This window comes from Adiantum capillus-veneris, chromosome 16 (genome assembly GCF_014529385.1).
Source record: "Adiantum capillus-veneris isolate H3 chromosome 16, ASM1452938v2, whole genome shotgun sequence".
NCBI classification, from domain to species: Eukaryota; Viridiplantae; Streptophyta; class Polypodiopsida; order Polypodiales; family Pteridaceae; genus Adiantum; species Adiantum capillus-veneris.
In genome coordinates this window covers 107,166,930-107,187,237 of record NC_140946.1, presented here as the reverse complement: position 1 = coordinate 107,187,237, position 20,308 = coordinate 107,166,930, and the positions used below count along the sequence as shown (strand labels likewise).

At 41.3% G+C, this 20,308-nt stretch overlaps 1 protein-coding gene across 1 annotated transcript; it reads right to left on the bottom strand.

Moving 5' to 3' along the window:
- Positions 1–1,948: 1,948 nt before the first annotated feature.
- LOC147439598 (uncharacterized) lies at positions 1,949–2,359 on the bottom strand. The gene has a single exon (XM_086484045.1). It carries the CDS (start codon positions 2,357–2,359, stop codon positions 1,949–1,951), a length of 411 nt encoding a protein of 136 aa, XP_086340171.1.
- Positions 2,360–20,308: the final 17,949 nt, after the last annotated feature.

The following is a 20,308-nucleotide window of genomic DNA, read 5'->3' as shown; positions in this document are numbered from 1 at the left end:
CCTTAGTGTGTATTACCCCCCCCCCCCCCCCCCCCCCCCCCCCCCCCTCTCTCTCTCTCTCTCTCTCTCTCTCTCTCTCTCTCTCTCTCTCTCCATAGCGATAAACCCTTGTACAAAATTGAGGATCAATGCATAAAATTGACACTCTTAGACAACAATGGCTACAGTAGGAACATAATAGTTTGTATGTAGAGAACTGAAGTCTTTTGTAAAAAGATTTACTACATAGACAGCTAGAAAAGTCACAATAAACATGTAGACCTTAATAGATGTATCAAGATATCTAAAGAAATGTTTAGTGACCATGGTTGAGTTCTCAATACAAGTGACTAAGAGACAAACTCAATGACAGACACTATTGTCCCACAAAAATGATATAGGAAGAAAAATTAAGGCAACTCGCTTCATCATGTAATTGATAACTGGCTTGAAGTTTCTCCATCTTTAAATTAAGGACCATTTTACCATCCCAAGGCTGACTATCCCTTGAACATAACAATGAAAGCAGCTAAAAAAGCAAGATTTTTTCACACAATGCAATCAAAGCACCAAACTTTAACACTTTGTACATACCAGTTATTCTAGCCACGTATGGGAATGCTAAGTGTGCAAGTTGTTTAGGCAAGTAAATTTAGTAGATGAGCTCAGAGAATCTATAACTTTGAAGGTATTCCCAATCATTGGGAATGGAGTATCCTCATAAGTTGCAAACCACCGGACATCATCTCGCTCCTTGGAGGAGACACACTCCTTCCTAACTGAGTACACACCGTACTCAATGTTGAATGAGTATGCCAAAATTTGCGACATGAAAGCATCGATTGATGGAAGTTTCCTACAATTCACAACACATTGGAATGGATTAAGACCATCCATCTTACTTTATGGTTAGCCAATTCCTACTTTCATGTGCACACACCTCATCCTGTAGTGTTTGCAAATGGTCTTGACAATTTTTGCGTGTGACAAAGGTGCACACCAAAAATGTGGCTTTGCTTAAGGAACAAAAAAGACTTCAAGGTTCAAAAATGAATATAATAAGCATCGCACAATGACTTAATGGACATAAACATACCACGATATGTATCATTTTCTATGTTATATCAAAGGATACCTCAGAGATATACTTGTATTGATCCATGACCTATTCAACAAAGTGGAAACCCAAAAAAAAAAGCCAATGAGAAGATGGGATGGAACACTCACAAAACATAGTATGATATGCCATGGAGAGGAAAGATAAAGTAATTCACAATATATTAATTGGAACACAAAATTGACAACAATGAGGCGAAGGAATGGAGCCTTCACATGGCATTGTTCAATATCTATTTGTATACAATGCTCGTTGTTCTGCCATTTGCATCAAAGTTCCCCAAGCGAATCTTCACTCCAGTAGCTGAATGTGCACGTGAGAGTGCAAAGTATAATTGTCCATGAGTGAAGACTGGAGTCACCAGGTAAAGACCCACCAATGAAATGCTTTGGCTCTGTGACTTATTTATCATAGCCAATCTAATTGGAAACTGTCTTCGTCTAAGAACAAATGAGAAATCTGTACCAAAGTACACAAAACATATTCAAGGGATAAAAACCATGGTCCCAACATGTGTACCTGTGATAACTTCTATCTCTAAGACCCTTCTTGAAATCCCTTGCACACCAATCGTGTCCCATTGCATGGACCCCGACTTGGATCAAGGTTTTGTAGCAGAATTATGTGTTCATTCATCTTTAACTCCAAGCAATGTGTTGGGAATCCACCACTCGAGGTGAGACTATTCAAAAACTCCACAGAGTATAAGGACGCATGTTGCGTGGAGTTTCCCATCACAGAGTCAGTGCTAAAGTATGTCACAACATTACCTTTCATTGCGTACAGGGCCTTAGCATTGAGACTATCAGCCTCAGAGTTTTTTGGAGCAAGGATGGCGCGCTCTTTGAAGTATTAAGCATGATCCACATCTCTATCCATTTCTGAATAGATGCAACCTATCAATCCATCCACTGAAGATGAAGAAAGCACCATGTGATGGGGGATCACTATTCTATCTTCACCATTGCTTACCAAAGTCCCATTTCCTATATCTATAAGCCATTGTCTGCAGGCAACATTTGCAACATCACCATCTCCGACACACATGTTACATGTCAATATGAGAATCTTCACATATGGCCATAAGTGCGATTGACAGAGTGTAGCACTAGCAATGTCAGCATGCGTTCCGTTGAACACCACTGGCAAGGTTTGTGTAAAATCTCCCCCAATAAGTATCACCTTGCCACCAAATGGCCTTTTTGAGCACATGATGTCTTGCAAAGACCTGTCCAAAGCTTCAAAGGCATATCGATGCGTCATGGGAGCCTCATCCCACACAATGAGCTTACATAGTCTAAGAAATTCAGCAAGCTGAAACCTTGAGCAGGGATATTGCATGTACTACAATTGTTTAACTCCAAGGGTATCTTGAATCTAGAATGTGCGGTGCGTCCATATTGTAATACAAATTTGTAATCCATGAAGATGTCATGGCCAATAAAACATCTCCTTAACCATGCAATCGTGACAACAAACAATTATACAAATATGTTTTTCCAGTCCCTTCATGCCCATCCAGGAAGAAAATAGCGCCACCATCAACAATCAATGCATGCAGAACTATATCAAAAGCAATTCTTTGATCTTCATTCAAGCTCTGCTCCATCACATGTGATGTGGATAGCTCTTTCATGGAATCAAATAATTGCTCATGGAAAATCAAAGTATTATTATGAGGCAGCAAAAAGCGCTCATCAGGCATTGGAATTCCAAGATATACGGATAAACTTTGTCCAAATGTACGTAGAATGTTTTGCAAATCTCGTAGTGCATACTCTTCAGCAACCTGTGCACATTCATCCAAGGATTCATATCTCAACTCCAATCTGTGTCGATAATCATCAGACAAAGACTAGTGAAATCTCTCCATAAGTGATCAGGGGAGGAAGGCTCACAAAACAATAGGATTGTCACAGACAAATGTCTCAACTGCAAGCCTATATGTGTATTGCAAGCTTCCTCCATGCAGGCAAACCCATGATTGCATCATTATCATCAATGCATTCGGAGTAGACAAATCCAAACCGTCCAAGGCATTCATAAAATTCTGAATCTCATGCTCAGTATCGTATACATACATTTGTGCAAATTTTGGAGTACCTTCTCCATGTGGCAACAAGGAATCAATTTGATGGTACATGCCACCATGAATACAGAAACAATATGCATAAGATCTACCTGTCAATGTCTCATCAACGCTAGCCCCAAGAGAGGAAAATGCCTTCACACTATTGTAACTTCTAATGTTCTTCTCAAAGATCTACTTGAAGCATCATTATTTTTGAGTAGTCTCTCCAATATATCCGGTGGTCTTGCAAGAGGAAAGAGAGAAACTTTCCCCCCCTGCAACAATATTTTCTAGTGGATGGTGTCACAGCTTCCTTCATCTCACACTGCCAAAGGCGCGCACCACAAAACTCACAACAGGATGACATAGTCCCCATACATTTTGTATGTAAAGACGCATGTGTCAATGGTAGCATGGAAGAATGAACTCTTGCTATACATGGGTAGGTATGTAGAATGCAAGCGATGCCTCCGAGCGAGCTGGCATAAACATACAGGGTGCACCTCTTAGTTCGAACATCTATGAGAGGACAGAAGTGGCCATCATGTCGATGGCATTGCTCTCGTATACTGGAGGTACGTTTCCTTGCCTGTTTTGTCGAAGATATCTTCTCATTGCATCCAAACATGAGAGAGTGTGTTGTTTCCGTTGATGATCTTGGAAGAAAGTTGGCAAGTCTTGTGGAATGGTAACATCACCATGAAAACAACCCTCCACAAATGGAGAGGCCCCCCTACCATGACCATGGCCATTTGCGGTGAATGGCACATATGCAATGCATTGTACAACAGCTTGCCGATGATAATGTCGTGCAACTTGTTGATGTGCACGCGTACATGAGTGTGCACTTTGCTACACACGTTGGAGGCTGGGAGCTTGCCAAACACTGTGTGCGAGCCACAGATGGTTACAAGCACACAACTAGACAGTCCTAGAGCAAGCTCAAAGAGGCAATGGTGTGTCCTGTGCCACAAAGAAGAAGGAGCTGCCGTCCATCGCCGTGCTCAACCACCTCACCACCGTTGATGCTATTGCAATGCTTGATCACACACACACTCTCTCTCTCTCTCTCTCTCTCTCTCTCTCTCTCTCTCTCTCAAGCATACATAGATACACACACACCCATGAGCACATGAAGGAGAAGAAGATAGAGGTAGAGCAAGAGCACTTCTTAGCATGCACCTCAAAGAATGAGGATTTTAAGCCATTCTGCGGTAGATTTCTTTTCATTTATCCTAGCATGCACATTTGCTCGATATCGTCGCCTTTTATATCTCTTACTCTTCTTATCTAATTTTTGATTATGGCCGATCTCTAGTGAAGCCTTCACTAGATGAATCGCTACTCGTGTCTTCTCCTCTCCCGGATAGATTGTCATCTAGGGTACCACTAGGCTCCGTATGGTTCGTCCCCACATTTGCTCCAAGATTTATCTTAGATTCTTCGTCTTCATATTAAATTTCAATTGATGATTCTGACTCCAAATTGTGTGTATAGTCTTTTGAGATGCTACTGTTTCCAATGTCAAGCCTTCATATGGTAGTTCATTAGAAGCTATATGCATTGCTCCTATCATATTTAAAGGTATGAGTTGCGACATTTCATCCCCCTCAGGTGTTACCTAGGTCGTCCCCCTATTTCCCCAAGTGTCTATGGTTGCTACTAGATGGACCCAATCCACATTGTCAGACTCAGTCATCCCAGGTAGAACATCCATATAAGGGGAATCTTTCCCAACATCAATGTCCATTTTACATGTGTAACAATACTGCAATGGGGTCGAGAGAATTGTGGTGTCAGATCTATGATAAATTATAAATCTGTTTCCTAGAGGATGCGCACGACCAGTTACAAGATCAAGTCAAATGACAGAGTCTTGGAACTACAAGTAGACATGGTTTTTAGACCAATCATCCACCATTTTTGCTTCCCTCATGAAAGGACGTCCTAAGATCATCTCAGATGACATAGTGTGCTTGGAAAAATCCATAATGAAGATATTCCTTATTCTTTGTCCAAAGACCTTGAATTTGAGATCTTCTAGCATAAAAAATAGTCCCATTGGCCATCTTTACCACTATATTTGTAGTCCCAAGGTGAGGTCTTCCCATAGATTCCCATCAATTTTTAGTTACAATGCTAACCCCAATGCCACCATCAAGGATTCCCTTCACAATAAATCCATTGGTAGTGACTGGTATGGTCGCATTGGATTTATCACCTTCAAAGTATTGTCCCAACTTGTTAACATGTATTTCAACAATATAATTCTCATTTAAGTTGGGTTGTGGATCTAAGTGTTCCTCCTCTATTGGCACCTCCCAAGCTCCATCCATTCATGAAAATTGTGGTAACCCGACCTTCAATTCTCCATTGAGGAAAGCTCAAAGAGTTAAGAATAGCTCGGGGTCTCCGTATAGTTTGGACATGATGGTGGTTCTAACTTATGAATCCATGAAATCCATCAATTTGGCAATATTTAACGGCACTTTTTGGGCTTTAGCCCCTTGACATAAGGTCAGGTAATCCCTTTGTCAACATTTCTTTGATAGGGTCAGGTAATCCCTTTGTCAACATTCTCTCCAACAAGAAGGGAGTACATCCACGTCCCAATGACTTGAAGCCACTTTCTTCTTGGATGACACTAGGTATGGCTAGTGGTCTATGGTCTTTGTGAGGTTGATTTTGCATAGAAAACATTATGTTTGTAATCTGGATCTGCCTAGGTACTGGCTCTAGATCCCTTTGGGTCTCTTCTACCAAACTCATTAATTGCTTGACTCACTCAATCTCCTCTATGGGGTTTGGGTAAGTTTCTATCTTCTTCTTGGGCCTTGGCCATTGTGGCTCATTACAATCGTTCTTGTTTATTTCTTTCCTAGTGGTCATTTTAGTCTCCATGGTCTCATTTGAATCAAAATCCGCTTCAGCGTCGTTCATATATACGGGGTCGTCACCAATCCCTATGTTGGTCTTTGAACCGGGGCCTGACTTCGTTGCTTTTTGCAATCTCTTCCTTCGTGTTTTTTTCTTCTTTTGAGATTGGGCAATTGATGATGTGTGTCTCTTTCTTCAAGAATATAATTTTGGTTTTGAGCATCGATCGTGTGAGTATATTTATTGGTACCACACGTGTACTTTTTGTGATGGCTCCTCGGTAACCTCAATTAAGTTCAATGGCATGATCATCAGTACATTTGGATTATTAGGACATTGGGCAATCAAATGATCTATGCCACATCGATTACACATGAGTATCAACATTGTAGATGTGCTCGCTTGGTTGGTTTGCATTAGTGTGGCATTCTTTTGTAATCAAATAGGACACTCGGCTACACGATGTGGACGCCCACACTCGTAGCATTGAAGAGGTGGTCTCTTGGCAGTGAAATTGATATTTTGGCCTCTTGCCGCAAGAGCAGCTACTTGATAGACATGTTTGACTTGTCCCCAATAGTCCTCCATGTAGTATTGTGGACTTTCTTCAACTGCATCAATTCCATAGGAAATATTAGGGTCTATATCTTCCTCATAGCCTTCCAAACAAGCAATAGATGACTCACAACCCACTTGATTAACAAAAGTGATTCTCGGATGTGGGGTTTGCGGTCCTAGCACTGGAGGTGGTAAGGGTGTTGTTTGAACAACATTTTAGGCCCTAGGGACCATGTGTTGTGACGGTTGTTCAAGAGGTGGGCCCGGCATCGATGCAGGCACTCGAGGTGTGTTCATTCATGCTAAGGTTGGTCTATTGGTCATTGCACGTTTAAATACTATGCAATTCTTGGCTTGATGATGCTTCAAGCGACTAATAAAGTCTCTCACGGACTTCCCTTCCTCTCGTAGGGCTTTCTAGAGTTGAGATGCTACACCCCAAAGTACTCCCTCTCGTATGTACTCTTTCAAAGATAGTCTCCTAAGAGTAGGGTAAATCATTTTTTCTTCCACTCTTAGGGTTCTATACCAATTCTGAGCCTTTCCACTCAAGGTGAGTTTTAAAGCATTACTCTTATGTAGGTCATTGTGTTCTCCTAGGGAATCCCATATTTGTTCAAATACTTTGATATGCTTCCTCACATCCCCATCTCCACTAAATTTTTGTGTGAGCTTGGCTATTTGTATTGCCTTACTTCTATGCTCTCTATCAAGCGTGTTATGCATATTTTTAGCAATAGATTCACCAATAGCTTGAGCAACGTTGCCAAGTCACCCAAGTGAGCAGGTATAGTGGGGACAAACACCGGGACTGCATGTGGAATGGGGGTTGGCATTGGGTTTGGCGTATATGCAGCCCTTGGGTTCTAAGTTGGGTACGATGTTGTGCCATGTGGTGGCCCAAAGTTCATATGTGTGGCCCTAGGCATAGTAGACGTCGGATGTGACTTGCTAATGCTAACTGGTATGGTCTCTTTGAAATAAGGGCTTGGATGTTGTGGTCATGGGGCATAAGTGTTGAAACAATGGGAGGGGTAGGAGCTACATGAGCATGAGGGTCTATAGGTGCATATGATTGATACACACTTGTAGGTACTATTGTAGGTATTGGGCCACCATGTAGCGGTTCTTTACTAATAAATGAGGTCCATGGCGTGTTTTTTGTCATGCCCATCACTGGGGTAGGCATGGTAGCCATGGTGTCATCAAGAGAAAGGTGAGCTAAACTTGGAAAGGTAAAAGTGATATCAGATTGTACTGAGACCTCTGGCAAAACAACATATGGAGGATCCATCGAGCTTATAGAGGGAGTATCCATTTGTGATAAAGTTGGTTGCTTAGCCTCCCTTGTATCCAAGAATCTCATGAGACCCGTTGAAGGCATGTGGATCCCTTTGTTCTGCCTCTCCAGCTCAATAACCCTATGGATCACATTACAAACTCTTTGTTGTTGCTTCTCTATGCTAGTACACTTGTTGTGAATTGTAGGACATCTAACCAACCCACGTGATAGGTGTGACCTATGTATAGGTCTGTCAAAGTCTCCGTTTGTAGTTCATATTCCTAGTTTTCATTTAGAAACGCTCTATCTAGGATTGAGGTGCTAGGGGTGTCCTTTGAACTAGATGCCATGTGGATCTCTATGGGTTGACCCTTAGTGGTTGCTAATTCAGGAGCACTCGATTGCTCGAATAGCATGGATGTTGACATAGGGGCCTTTGCCTTTACCTCTCCCTGTTGCTCTGCCTTTCGTAAGCTCTTGATTTCCTTTTTCCTAGCTGCAAGGATATATCGCTCAACCTCTTGCACTTCGGCAAGGCTTCTACCATCAAGTAATATAACTTCGGAGGGGAATAGCTTTGAAGAGTCAGGGGATGCAGTGACTGGAGTATTCACATGCACACTCTCTAGGAGCATGGGGTTTATGTTGGTCATGAATGGTGAATTTACTTCCCCACCCCCTTCATTTACATCACTAGCTCCATGTTTGGAGTGAGTGGCTCTACTTAAAGTCTCTTTCAAGCGGCTAAGCATGCTCAGCCCGGATCGTGGACCCATGGCATGCATATCTTGGCTTGAACTATCGAGATTGGGCATCTGGTAACCTTCCATGACATTGTAGTCAGAGGAAGAGTCACTAGATGCAATATGTGGGTCCTGAGTGGTACTACCTTGGGTTCCCGCTGAGGGCCTAGAGCCTAATGTGGAGGAATAATGGGTGCCCGCGTAAACGGAGACACTCTCTATGTGATCGTCCTCAAGCACACCACAAGAGCGTAGGTGCATGTGACCTCAACACTCTAGAAGTGTTGGTGAGGGCCTGTGAAGGCCTCTCATCTAGTTTTTTGGGTGTTTACAACCTAAATTTACTCTCGATTTTTTTTTTTTTTAATGGTCCTTTTTTCTAACCAAGCCACAGAATATGGTGTGTAATAGCTTAAAATGAGCATCTTGTTTAGAGGGACCTGCTGTGCTTTACAACCCCCAATTCGGTCACGTAAAGCCCTCAAAATCCTAAAAATAGTCTTTTGCTAATCGAAAAGAAGGCTAAAATTAGTAAGTTCAAGGGGTAAGTGTGGAGGGAATGGTGGAGGACTTGAAGGATTTGTCCACATGCCCTCCCCTCACTTGAGGTGCTAGTCTTTATATATATAGTAGTGTCTATACTATATCATAAGACTGAGGACTAAGACATGGGCTCGGGCTCAGGGAACGATCCCGAGCCTTCCTTTTATTTTAAGATTTTTTTCTTTTTTCCTTTTGTTTTTTTCCCTTTTGGTCTCAGATTTTTGAGTGTTTTTTAATTAATTAATTTATTTTTTCCTTTTTTTTAAAACACACAAAAAACTTTTTTTCAAAAAAAACTTTTGTGGATAATGTTTCAGCTGCATGAACGCCGAGCTCATGCGCACATAGAACCTACCTCACGCGCACACACAATTGCACCTAGCAGCTCTGTCTAAGCTACCTACAGCTAACAATACTAATTAACAGTAATTAGCACTGCACACACACTGTCTAACACAACACACTGCACATTGACAGAATCTTCAACCTTCTCACTGCTCACTGTCTACTGCACATTATAGAACAGCAACACTAATTAACATACCTGCTAACACCTGCACATTACAGAACTTAGCAGACCTAACAAAAAACTGCAGATTGCAACACTAATGGATTCTAACAAGACCTGCTAAACTTGCACATTCCCAACAGATCTAACACAAACTCAGATAAAAGCTGAAAACAGATGAAAGAATGGCTTCAAGAGGTGGCATAGAGTGCTCCTCAAGCTTAGTGCAAGGCAGTTCCCGGCAATGGCACCAAAAATGTGCGCTTTGCCGCACGTGTCAGAGGCTGGGAACTTGCCAAACATTGTGTGCAAACCCTGGATGGCTGCAAGCACACAACTGGACAGTCCTAGCAAGCTCAAAGATGTAATGGTGTGTCACTCACTGCTCAATGCTTTCCGTCATGAAGGATCCTGTGCCACAAAGAAGAAGGAGCCGTTGTCGTCGTCGCGCTCAACCGCCTCACCGCTGCCGATGCTGTCGCAATGCTCAATCATACTCACTCACACACACTCTCTCTCTCTCTCTCTCTCTCTCTCTCTCTCAAGCACGCACACGCACACGCACGCACGCACACACACACATACACACTCGTGAGCACACACACACACACACACACACACACACACACACACACACACACACACACACACACACACACACACACACATGAGCACACGAAGGAGAAGAAGATAGAGGTAGAGCAAGAGAACTTCTTAGCATGCACCTCAAAGAATGAGGATTTTAGGTCGAAATGGACCTTTTATAAGATTCTAAACCATTCACACATGGACGCCCTCAATGGCCGATCATAGTAAAAATCATGTAAAATGGGATAAGTGGTGCGCCTCTCATCGGCAATCACCTACACACCTATTGGACCGACAAGCCCGGTTCATGACTCAAATAAATGATAAGGTGCCCGTCGAAGGTGATAGGGTGTCCGTGAGGGTTATCAGTGAGTGCTCACTTGAGGAGTTAGGAAGACAAAGGCACATATCCCTTATCCTCATTGATACTTTTGTTGAGGAAAAAACACCAATTATATAATAAGTACATTAGTTTTTAAAAAAAAACCTCCAAAAGTAACCTCAAAATATTATCACCACATTACAATATTGTTGGACTATTGCACACGAGGAAGAGAAGAAAAGGCATGGTGCACATGAATTCAAAATTATTAGAAACGTCCTTTCTTTAGGTTTAATAAACCTATCATTTCACGTGTTTCTCCATCTCTTCCTTCAACAAGGGTTATTGAGACCTCATAAGAAAGTCTCTTACCATCATCCTATTGGCGGTCAAAACCATCCCTTTGATGGGGTTCTCTTATGCCGTTGGAAATTATGATTTTAAAGACAACATGCTTCAATGTGGATAGGCAGGTTGAACAACCGAACTATGGCTCAAGTGTTAAGAGAAGCATGTGAAATTTTTCTCTCCCAATTTGGCAGATTTGCTCTCTGTCTTCAAACAGGCCAGGTTTTTTTCTCAAATGCTCAAGGAGGTACATACATGTACAGGAGGGGGAGCCCTCAATAATGGTAGCCATGACATCCACAATTGACAGCAAGATTCCCAGGTCATTGATGTTAAGACGTGTGAAGAGACCTCCCCCTTCTCATGCAAACATTTCCCAGAACAACCCAAATGAGGGAACAACCTCGTCGACTCGGGAGAGAGTAGTATGTGCGTAAATAATGGAAGGGAGCATGAAAAAATTTTGTAACATGCAAGTTTCATTGACCAGTTTTGGTAGTTTCTCATGGCTCCACCTCTCAATCGACTCATTCTTCCAATTCCTAGTCAAGAGATGGAAGGTTGTTTTTCCCAATTCACAACATAAACAACATACTCAAATTTAACGACCCATTGAAAAGTCTCTTATTTTCCTTAGGGCTCTTGAAAACTCACCTCAAGGGTTTCCTCCTAATGTCACTTCAAAGTATGTATTTGCACACCTACTTGAAAAACCTTTCTATCTACCTAAGCGTCGTATATAGATTACCAAAGTTTTGTCCCCCTAAGTATTAGACTGGACCCTCTCTCCAAAAATGGTACATAATTGCTTCTAAGGGGTGAGCAGTAGTGCACATGCACAACATGGCAGCCAGGTTCAGTGGTGGCCATGTTGCCCACAATGGACAGAGAGATGCCTAGGTATTTGACACGTAGACATACATTTTCCTATACATACATTTTCTAGAGAAACCTATATGAGGCAATAAGGTCTAGGTGCTGTGACATGGTTATATGAGAAAGCATTTGAGTTTCCTCTTAAGTAGCACATGTCAGGCCTAAATTTTGGCATGCTTGTCACCCTAAACCCCGTCTCTGTGCGTGGAGTGTATGTGTGCACGCGCATGAATTGCTGTGTGATACAATATGTTTTTCACTTGTCATGCGGGTTTTTGTTGGAAGGTAGAATGATTTTAGGGTTAGTAAAATCATGCATTCGCCCATACATGCTGGGTTGGTGCTCCACTAAAACTTTTTCAGGCCTCTCTCTCTCTCTCTCTCTCTCTCTCTCTCTCTCTCTTTCTCTCTCTCTCTCTCTCTCGTTGGATAGATCTATGAGGTCTCTTGGGATAGTTTCATATGATGTTTAAATCCTCTTCTTCTCGCGTGCGTGTGTGTGCGTGTGTGTGTGTGTGTGTGTGTGTGTGTGTGTGTGTGTGTGTGTGTGTGTTAATAAAAAGAGGAAAACGGTGTCATGCATTTTTTGGATGATCATAAAGCCAGTAGATCATGCCAAAAAGTTTGCTAACTAGCCTCATGTATATATGTGTACATTGTGCTTTGAGTCTTGAGAGTGACCATGTAAAAATTCATGTACAAAGGTTTGATTTTTCCGGGCTTGTGTACTGGTGTTTTGGGTTGTTCAAGTCCCCAAAACATGGTTTTCAATAAGTATTTTCAGTCCTTCTTTATAGCTTGTAAATTGGACTTGTACATCATGAGATATGTGCGTCCGAAGTGGGCGGTCCCGACTTAGAAAGTGGTTGCAAATGCATGCGACAAAGGCAACTGGGCCAACTTAATGATCTAAAATTATAAATGCTGAGATTTAATTTTTTTGGAAATAGCCAAAGTAAGCCGTGCTTTACGGCGTCGCATTTGGTGGCCGGAGCAGTGCACTATGCTCCCTGAAAGTTGGTCTTGAGAAAGGGTCATCTGGAAATTTTTTGTGGGAAGAGAAGGGACTTGGAGAAGAGTGGGAGGAATGTGCCATGTGGCAATGGGATAATCCCACATAGGGGAAAGTGGCTCAAAGAAAAGGGTATAAAGGGCAAGTTGGGAGCCCATTTGGGTGTAACACTTGAGATGAGCTTGGGAGGAGCTTGGCTATGGGGGCTCGTGGACTCTTGGAGGAGAAGGGGGCGCATTTTTTGGCTTCCCACCTGCAAACTATATACTGTTAAGGTTGTCATAGTAGATGACAGCCGGTCTCTAGTCATGAAGTAGCAATCCCAATAATGCTATCTCACATGCCACTACTGTAGCACCCTTATACTCTACCTCTGTTCTCAAAAGAGAAATTGTAGGTTTCTTCTTGCTGCTCCATGCAATATCAACACTCCCAAGTGAAAACATGAAGCCGTTGGTAGACTTGCGATCATATGTACTACCAGTCCAATCCATATCTATGTAACCATAGAGCTGCAACTCCACATCAGTCCTATAAAAGAGTGCATAATCCAAAGTAGCACTCACATAGCACAAAGTGTGCCTCACCGCATCCAAGTGTTGTTTCTTGGGGGACTGCACAAACTGACTCACCAATCCAAATGTCTAGCTCAAGTCTGGACGTGAGATAGTCAAGTAGATCAAGCTACCCATAATCTTCATGTACATGGTAGCATTCTCAAGCACTGGACCTGCATCATTACCCAACTTCAAATTCTAATATAAGGGCATTGCAATTGGCTTACAATCAGCCATACCATACTTTTTCAACATGTCCAAAGCATATTGTCTTTGTGACACCATACACCCTCTCCTGTGCAAATAATTTTAATACCCAAGAAATACCACAAGTCTCCTAGATCTTTCATCTCAAATTCCTGCATAAATAGAGCCTGTACACCCTCTATTTCAACCACATTATCACCTCGAATGATCAGATCATCCACATAGATGCATATTACCACAATTCCTGCCTCATTATTTTGCATATACAATGACAGACATCTCAAAGCCCAATGAAATGAGGAATGCCACAATCCTTTCATACAAAGATCTAGGTGCTTGCTTCAACCTATACAAAACTTTCTTTAACCTGCATACAAGGTCACGTAGCCTCATATTGCATAACCTTGTGGCTGCTCCATATCCACAGTTTCCTCCAAGTCTCCATCCAAAAATGGATTCTTTATATCCATTTGCTTCCAAACCCATTTTAACGCAGCAACCACTACAATAAACACACGAACAGTAGCCATCTTGGCTACGAGGCTAAATGTCTCCTCATTATCAATCCCATAAGTCTGTCCATAAACATTGGCTACAAGCCTAGCCTTGTAACTGCTTACACTGCCATCAACATATGCTTTATTTTGTAAACCCACTTACATCTAATTTCCTTCTTTCCCTTTGGTAATGGCATTAATTCCCATGTTCCATTTGCATCAAGTGCAGCCATCTCTTCATCATGACGAGCCATATACTGTCATAAGTCAATCTTTGCACATGATTTCTTACTCTTTGTGACTTGCATGGTCCACGATCACTTCTAGGTTCTTGCACCCGGATTCTTCACAGAGCGTATGCAAAACTCCTCATCTAAACTTTGCTTAGAACCACTGCTATCACTATCATCATGACCGATACTCAAATTTGGCAGCTTAGGGGCATCATCAACTTTTTCCTTCCCTTTCCTTGATACATTTGAAGAGTTAGCAGGACTCATTCTTTCACATAACCTACCCTTCATGGATTCTCACAATGACCTACACTAGGTGACCCTTGCGGCCCACTCAAGACTTGTGACTTCACACCTGTATTTTTTGCAGCCACATTCTCTCTTACATCAGCCCCCATATCATCTTTTACATCAGAATACCAACTTGCCATTTCATAAAAAACAACATCCTTGCTCACCCTCACTTTACCCGTGACATGATTGTAACACTTATACCATTTTTGCTCAAGGGAATAGCCAATAAACATTTTTTTGGTTTCAGATTAATCTTACTTCTTAGCTCATCCAAAACATGCACATATGCAATACATCCAAACACTTTAAAATCTGATACATTTGGTTTCTCACCACAAAACTTCTACTTTGGGGTCATATCATGCAGTGTAGCAGTAGGGGTCTTGTTCATAATGTAAATAGTTGTACCAATTGCCTTAGCCCGATACCAATGAACCATATTTTTCTCATTCATCAATGATCTAGAAACTTCTGCATTGTGCCTATTCTTCTACTCAGCAACACCATTTTGATGCGAAGTATACCTGCATGAAAACTGTTTTTGAATTCCATGATTTTTCAAAAAACCTTTGAATTCATTGGAAAAGTATTCTCCCCCACTATTTGACCTTAGGCACTTTACATGTTTCCCAGTCTGTTTTTCAGCCATAACCTTGAAATTTTGAAAGTGCATAAACACCTCACTTTTTTGCTTCATGAAGTAGACCCATACCTTCCTCATATGGTCATCAATGAAGCTTACATAATATCTACATCCACCCAAAAATGCAGTCTTTGTCGAACCCGAAACATCTATATGCACTAAATCTAATGCATTCCTGCTCACATGCGAAAAGATGCTTTTGCCTCCTTTCCAAACTGACAAGCCCCAAAATCTGCAATTTCAACAACTTTAAACGTTGGCAAAATTGTAACCATCTCTTTAGTTTGCATCATTTTCAACCTCTGCAAATTTACATGACCAATACGCTTGTGCCAAATCTTATATTTGCAACAACTCCTACACCCTATGCAAACATGGTAGCATTCACCTCGGGCACATTTATATCCAAAGTAAACATTTTGCCCACTTTTTTTCCTTGTGCAACCAGCCTTCCATTCTTCTTATGCTCTTCGACAAAGAGATCATTGGAGTTAAACCTGACCTGCAAACCATGCTTGACCATTTGCCCAACAAAAACTAGGTTCTTTGTAATGCTGGGTACTTATAGTACCTTAGCGAAGTACTTAACTTTAGCATCTGTCATAGACAATGGCACATTGTTGTATGCAGAGTTCGGGAAAAATCATTTTTCCAAGCATACAAATTTCCTTTCCTTTAGTTTACCGAGAGGAAATTTTAGAAAATTAAGGGTATTTTTGGGGTTTTTACACTATTTTTCTCTATTTTGGGGCAAAATTTCTCCTTTTCCCCTTGCCCTCAATCGGAATTTTTGAAATTGGAAACGACACGATATTAAGCTGAGACACATTTTTCCCGAACACTGCCTGTATGCATAATAGGATGTGCAATATCATCCCCAATATCTACATAACCAGATTTTGAGAAATTTGCATTTCCTTGAACCATTCACCATGACTTCCCTCGCCCGAGAAATTTCCTTGACCACCTATGTTATGACCCTCGTTATTATTTTATGATTGTGCTTGGTGATTGCCTCTTCCACAATCTCCTCCATGGCCTACACCACGGCCTCTTTCTCTTCCCCTGTTGCTAAAAGTACATGTTTAGAATTTTTTCTTCCCTGTGTAGCCGAGCCTTCCTCAAGTTATTTTTCTTTTGCAATCAGTAATAACACCAAATCTGTAAATGAGGGAATTTTGTCCCAAAGATGGATACCAATCTTGAACTGCTTATACTCTAGTAGACCCAAACCTTGCAGACACACTTCCACCTTGTCATCATCATCAATTGTACCACCAATTGATGCAAGTGACTCACATATGTTCTTTATCTTCAATGAATATTTATGAGCAATCAATTATTATGCGTGTCAAATAGAAAACTTGTTGATATGAAAAGAGTGTGCAAAAAATTGCAACCAATCTTTGTTGGCCCCAATCAAACTCTTGAAAATGACTACCACAGACCAAAGTTTGTTACTGTCACTACACTAGTTTACACTGTACCACATGTCAAGCAAAATGCTTTTGCCTCTGTGAGTCTTTGGTCGGAGAAGAAGGTGTGTCAATTAGTTTGGGCAATTAGACGCACAGAGCCTAGCAAAAAAATGACGTGTTTTGGTGTTATTCTTAGAGAAAATATATGTTATGGTAGGTTCATAAACAACAATACAAATAATGTACAAAGTGGTATTCTTGCACCTTGCTTTTGGAGAAGGACAAAATATCCAGTCGTGGGTGCCAAACCAGGAGGAATTGTGGAGGGGCAGTGCAGGACGACAATCATTCTTTTGGATGGAGAGTTCTAGCAAATGCAGAGCTCTTGCTAAAGCTCATTTTTCTGAGGAGCATAGAAGTGTAAGTTTTTTTCTGTGTGTGTAATGAGTGACAAATCATTATTTTGGTACTTGTTGAGGGTAGGGTATTGTTTTGCATGCTAGGAACCTAGCAGATTGTTCTAATGTTCATGTTGAGTTCTTCACGATGACAATGGTATAAATTATGATTAATCTAGTGGAGACACATCTCAAGGGAGATCCTGATGCATTTATCCCACATTACCAGGGCCGCAACCATGGCGTCCACCGCAAAGGTACAAAGAGGTGCCTCCAACAACACAATAAGCCACATCTATCCTTTTTTAAATACCCAATCTTACTCAGGATGAGAAAGCCACTACACAATCCTCTCCTCAACCCTTAACCCATCAACCAAATCCCCAGCTTCCTCGTCAACCCTTAGTCACTCATGATGCCGAAGCTGCTCCTACACCCACTTGATCACATTCTATTGATGATAACCAATCCTTTGAATGACTTCCCCCCCCCCCCCCCCCCCCCCCCCCCCAAACCATATTGTAAATGAGAGTTAAAACTTAATGTATTTAATACGAAAATACACTGTACATGATTAAACCAAATTTAAAGACAATTAGAGGCAAAATTTTAAGAAAAATGGTGCTCAAATTATGCTAGCAAGAATTTTTTTGGTGCATTAGAGTATGCATAGCAATTACAAAAGTGCTGGCTACAGCTTTGTTATAAAATCAAAGGTCAAAACTTTGTGTGATCCTCCTTCTTACATTAGGAGTTGCACTGCACCACGAACAGTCGATCATCTCTTTTCTTTGCACACAATATCTTCTTCTCCTTTCTTTGAGGGACCTATATGGTAGACTTATTCCAACATATAGATTAGACCAAAATGTTGTGATAATGAAAGCGATGGAAGGAGAAAACACAACAGAAATGTGTACATTCAAAGCATACTACCTTTCACATGTTGCATTGGAAAAGAAATCTTGGAGGTAGGTTGAAGTCAACCTCATTCTCCAAGTCCTCATGCATTTGCTGTAGTCTAAAATTTTCTCAAATGCTAAGAATTGTCACGAGGTAAGCAGGTCCACACCACACTTCAAGCATCTTCAAAGATTTGTTAATGTCATTAGACACATCTTGGTCCATAGCTACCAAATGATCATTCACTTGATGCCACCTTATGAAGTGGAAGGAAGCTATGAAGTTCTCAGAAGCTATCATGTACTTACACACAATGGAATTTCTTTTTATCTTGCACAAGATGCCATCAAAATCATGTACGTCCCAAGAATCATCTAAATAATCAAGGCATTTCTTTGACTTGTAGATAAGCATAATAGAAGTCTTCCTAAGCTCCTCATTATGGAGGAAGTCATAAACACATGCATGGAAATGGAGATGGAGACACATACCACACAACTCACAAAATTTGGTCTTAAGCACTTATGTATTTCTTGATATAACTTACGTCTGAAATACTCAAAAGTCTCAAAGGTAGGGGCTAGCCACTCTAGACTTTCCTTTGGAGGAAGTGGGAGATATCGTAGTGTGCCAAAGCCAAGCATATAACAAAGAGCATTATAGAAGAATACCCCTCTTTCAGCCAATGCTCTTCTAACACTAGTGTTGTAGATAGTCTAACTCTCCAATACATAAAATTCCTCAAAGATGCCCATTATGCTTTCCACAAACTACCAATATTCTTTGTATGAGGGATATATATCTGCAACAGTCAAGTTAATCACACAATACAAAACTAAACAAAAAAACCTCTTTTGCAGTCAAGAAAATGCACAATTTGATTAACTAGCTAGAAACCCTGTCTCAATGTTTCTCGTAGAAGTATCTTAGAGTGCATGTGTGTGTGTGTGTGATTTTAATGAGTGTGACTATTTTCCTGTTTGTGGTGACTTGTGTAATTTCTCTTCCTTGTCTATAGGAGAACCCAACTTTCGATGATAATGGAGGTGGACAACCATTTCCCAAATTGAAGCAATTAAATAGTTCCATTGACTTCATAATTGCAAATAATTGTCAAGGTATTTTTCTCTCCATTAGTGCTTCTTTAGCGTCCTAAAGATGCACAACATAGGGGGGGGGGAGAGAGAGAGAGAGAGAGAGAGAGAGAGAGAGAGAGAGAGAGAGAGAGAGAGAGAGAGAGAGAGAGAGAGAGAGAGAGAGAGAGAGAGAGAGAGATTTTATTATCGTCCTCGGAGGTCAAATATGACCTATGGGACCAAAGTTACATGTGATGCACTATGTGTATGGCTAATGAGTGACTCTCGATGTTCCAAAATTGTGGTGATGAGAGTCGCAATGGAGAGCCCACACTATGGCTAGGAGAGGAAAGTGTGTAGGTCTAATTTATGGCTAAAAATGTGAGAGAAGCAAGCTTGGATGTGACCAAAAGCTGAGCACTCTAGTAGTGTGTGGTACTCAGACTCTCGAACTTGCAGTGAGCATAATGTGCACAGTCGATTTGACTCTTCTCCATTTCCCCAACGCTCTATCTCGCATCGAAGGAAATGGGAGCTAAGCCGAATGGCTGCGATAGTGCGTATCATCGACAAGGGGATAGGCTTAAGCATGTAAGTGTGAGTACAGTTTCCTCTTTCAACGAAGAACATGGTTTTGTAGTTGGGAAAAATATGGGTGGTGTAATGTATGAAGCGTGACCCACCGGATTTCTCCCAAGGCGTAATACATTGGCGTTGTAGAAAATTAAGCTTCATTCACTTGGGAGTCAATTGAAGCATCATGTAGCAAGTGTAATGCATCCCATCTCCCAAACCACTTCTTTATGTCTTGCATCCATCCCGTGCTCAAGATCTTGCTTTTATGCGTCTTTTGAACTTTTTTGCTTGCTTCCCATGCAATTGTAGGAAGGGTTTTGACGCATCTTTATCATGTACTCCACAATCCTTTCCATGCCCATAACCTCAATTGGAAGAGATCCCGGCTCAAGAAGTAGGAGCATATATGGTGTTTGTGTCTTTACTTGGAGAAAGTTTGTAAGAAAACTCTTTTGGACATTCTCAAACTCTTTCCAAGTAGACTTTGAGATGCGCCACCCCACAATTCAACTTCATAAAGAAGAACAGGAGAAGAACTGGTGTCACCAATGCATGAAAAAGATACTTCTTGAGAACCCAACACTTGATGTTTCCCGCATTACACATGTTTTCAAATGCATAATATGCTCTCTTTCCCGCTTCCAAACAATGCATAGCACATTCATGCCACTTGTGTGTGTGT

Coding starts and splice junctions, on each gene's coding strand:
- LOC147439598 (XM_086484045.1), bottom strand. CDS start 2,359: ATGACGCATCGATATGCCTTTGAAGCTTTGGACAGGTCTTTGCAAGAC.